Here is a 3493-nt window from a genome sequence, read left to right as displayed (position 1 = left end):
AAGAAGGAGTGCCTCGCTCGTTCAAGTGCGGTTCTCTTAGAAGTCGGGGTGTGTACGGCGTGGGTTGTGGCCGACAACAGCCCAAATAAACACCCCTTGTACATCAAAACGCCTCGTCCTTGTCTGAGAACGCTACAACTGGTGTCAGAAGTAAAAATAAAATTCGAAGACGGCAGGAAGGGCAGTCGCTGATTGAGTCCTGACTGAGCGGGCATTAGCGGAGTAGCTTCTATCGGCCGCTGGTGAGAATGGATAATACAGTTCGTATTAAGATGGAGGAAGATGACGGTTATGCTGGAGCTGGGGCTGTGCATATGTTTGGTGTGCACACCGCGGCGATTTCCAATCAGTACATGGCAAATTCAGTGAAAAAGGAGCCGTGTGAGGCCACGGCTGCGAGCGAGAAAGCGAGCTGCCATTACCCGCCGCTGCCGAACGCTATGACGTCAGTCGCTGGTTGCGCCGGCGCGTTGATCTCGCGAGAAGTGATGGGACTAAAGGTAAACAATAATGGCGGCGCCCATGAACTGAATCAGCCGTTTGGAATAAAAACACCAAAATACTTTGGCAGATCGGACTGGGAGGCTTTTCATGCCCAATTTGAGTTATTAGCTCATGCATTTGCTTGGTCAGAGGAACAGAAAGCTCTTCAGCTTGCTCTGTGCCTGACAGATGATGCACTTTCATGTTTGTTGCTGCTTGACACTAGTGAGAGGGCTGATTATAGTGCATTGCTTGGTGCATTGAGACGCCGCTTTGGACAGTGTTTCCGATCTGAAGTTCTCCGGTCTGAGTTAGACAGCCATCAGAGAATTCCAGGAGAACCACTACGGGCTCTGGCCAATGATATTGAATCCCTAGCAAGGCGAGCTTATGCACATATTTCACCATCGGTGCAGAGCGAGCTGGCCCGCGATCAGTTCATCTGAGCTCTTTTCCCAGCAGGGCTGCGCATACATACACAGCTCGCACACCCACGTGATTTGGCAGAGGCCCTGGAGTTGGCACTGGAGGGAGAAATGGCAGTTGAAGCAGCAATGTGAGGGTCAGCAATTGACCCCTCCCTCACCATCAGAGCAGCTGGAAGGGGTGAGATGGCATCTCCAAAACCTGAGTGGCTGAATGAGAATACAGAGATGATTTGTGGGTTGGTGTTGCCTCCACCCAGGTGGCAGACACATGCCCGCCTTTGCTGGGGGTGTGGTCAGCTGGGACATCTGGTTAAGGAATGCCCTATGCTGGCAAAGAATTCGGGAAACAGGAAGGGGCGCAGTAGGCGGGACGCTGCAGACCCCCAAGCCCATGTCCCGCTCGTCACCAGAACAAACAGACTGGCCCACAATGAACAATGGGACCAATGAGCATGGGGTGGTTGTGGTGGGCAGAACAGCCATATCAGATTTTTGCCATATCCCCATTTGCATTGATGGCGTTTAATGCACAGCCCTAGTTGACACAGGGTCTACAGTGACTGTGGTTTGTCCTGATGTGGTGCCAGATGGTACGCAGCAAGAAGACACAGCGGTTCAGCTTCGCACAGTAACCGGTGAGCTGGCACCAATGAAAGGAAAGGGGCTGTTGATACTGACTGTGGGGGGTATGAACATACAACATCTAGTGTGGATAGCTAATGTGCAGGACAGTTGTATTCTGGGTTTGGATTTTTTGAGGGACCATGGCTGTCAGTTAGACCTATCCAAGGCCACGTTGAGTTTTGGCAATGGTCACGTGGTAAAAACGAGGCCACCAGGAGCTCGTCATACTGAGGAAATTGCGGTTGGGTTTTGGACATGTCACCTAGATGACAAGGATGACTCGTGCTGCACAGCGCCACCCTGTGTGTCCCTGCAAGAGCCCCTGTTACTACACACATGGCCTGGGTCTGCTTCTGGGAGAGAGGGGGAAACAATGAGGGTGCTGCAGGAGATAATGCAAAGGAGCTCCAGCGAATTGGACACGCAGCAACAAGAACAGTTGTGGGAGCTGTTAGTGGAGTTCCGGGACTGTTTTGCCTGTAATGAAGGGGACCTGGGTCAGACTACCCTGATGCAGCACAATATCGACACAGGGGACGCAGCGCCCATACCTCAGCGACCAAGATGCATGCCCTTAGAACGGCAAGAGGCTGCGGAGCAGGCATTGGTGAAGATGCAGCGCGCCAGTATAATAGAACCTTCTGAGAGCCCTTGGGCATCCCCAGTAGTCATGGTCCTGAAGAAGGGAGGGGAGTGGCGCTTTTGCGTCGATTACTGGAGACTCAACGCAGTGACATGGAAAGACTCATACCCTCTTCCCCGTGTGAATGAATGTTTGGACCTTGTGACTGGCTCTCACTGGTTTTCATCATTGGACTTGAGGTGTGGGTACTGGCAGGTGCCGCTGATGCAAGAAGCTCATCCCAAGACAGCTTTCTGCACAGGTAGAGGTCTGTGGCAATTTAAAGTCCTCTGTTTGGGTCTTTCAATACTCTGAAACAAGCCCTGGTTCGCGCACCCATCCTGGCACCTCCTGACCCCCAACTGCCCTTCGTTCTGGAAACTGATGCAAGTGGGGATGGAATAGGTGCAGTCTTATCCCAAGTGTGGCCAGACATTGAGAGAGTAGTGGCCTATTTCATCAAGGTGCTCAGCAAAGCTGAAAAGAGATATTGTGTCACACGGCGAGAGCTGTTGGCTGTCATCTCTGCTATCAGGCATTTTAAGTACTACTTGTGCGGTCGGCATTTCACCATATGCTCTGACCATGCCTCCTTGCAGTGGCTGATGACATTCAAGGAACCAGAGAGCCAAGTGGCTCGAGGAATTGCAGAGTTATGAGTTCACTGTAACACATCGTGCAGGGGTACGGCATGGCAATGCCGACGCTCTGTCAAGATGGCCATGTTGTAGGCAGGAATGCAAGTATTGAGAGCGCAGAGAAGCCCGAGAGCTGGAGCTGGAAGCGGTGGGCCTGAACTGGTCTGCCGGGAGCTACAAGAGGTGGCTGTCACTCAATGGGTCGATAATCAGAGGCAGGACCCAGACCTGCAGCCTGTGATACTGTGTGTAGAGACACAGCAGCGGCCGCCATGGGAGGAGGTAGCGGCCCTCTCCCCATTCACCAAGGGATTGTGGGCCAAGTTCAAATGTCTATGGCTGATAGATGGGGTTCTCCAGCGAGCATGGGTGGTGCCAGCAACAGGAGAAAAGAGATGGCAAGTCATGGTGCCTGGGGACATGCAAGAGGCAGTGTTAAAGGCCATGCAAGGATCTGCTGGATCAGGCCATTTTGGGGTGACAAAGACACTTCGACGTCTGCGTCAGGGCTTCTACTGGGGACGGTTGAGGCGTGATGTCGAGGACTTCTGCAGGTGCTGTGATCTTTGTATAGCACGCAAAGCCATTTTTAGGTTTACTTACTTAGTAATGCTCTTACAGTGTTACTTATGTTTGGACATCAAAATAACTAACAAGCAAACACACACACACACACACACACACAAACACACAAACAT

The 3493-nt window shown here is 52.1% G+C and overlaps 1 protein-coding gene across 1 annotated transcript in view; it reads left to right on the top strand.

Moving 5' to 3' along the window:
* The first annotated feature begins 1908 nt into the window (after nucleotides 1-1908).
* LOC107739212 (uncharacterized) overlaps nucleotides 1909-3493 on the top strand; it is a 35636-nt gene continuing 34051 nt past the window's right edge. The window contains exons 1-2 of the mRNA XM_016551235.1: nucleotides 1909-2419; nucleotides 2893-3349. Coding sequence (XP_016406721.1) covers nucleotides 1909-2419; nucleotides 2893-3349 — 968 coding nt within the window. The remainder of the gene's footprint in view (nucleotides 2420-2892; nucleotides 3350-3493) is intronic.

This window comes from Sinocyclocheilus rhinocerous, unplaced genomic scaffold (genome assembly GCF_001515625.1).
Source record: "Sinocyclocheilus rhinocerous isolate Xijiao unplaced genomic scaffold, SAMN03320098_v1.1 scaffold2842, whole genome shotgun sequence".
Classification (NCBI taxonomy): domain Eukaryota; kingdom Metazoa; phylum Chordata; class Actinopteri; order Cypriniformes; family Cyprinidae; genus Sinocyclocheilus; species Sinocyclocheilus rhinocerous.
This window is presented reverse-complemented; position numbering and strand designations above follow the sequence as displayed.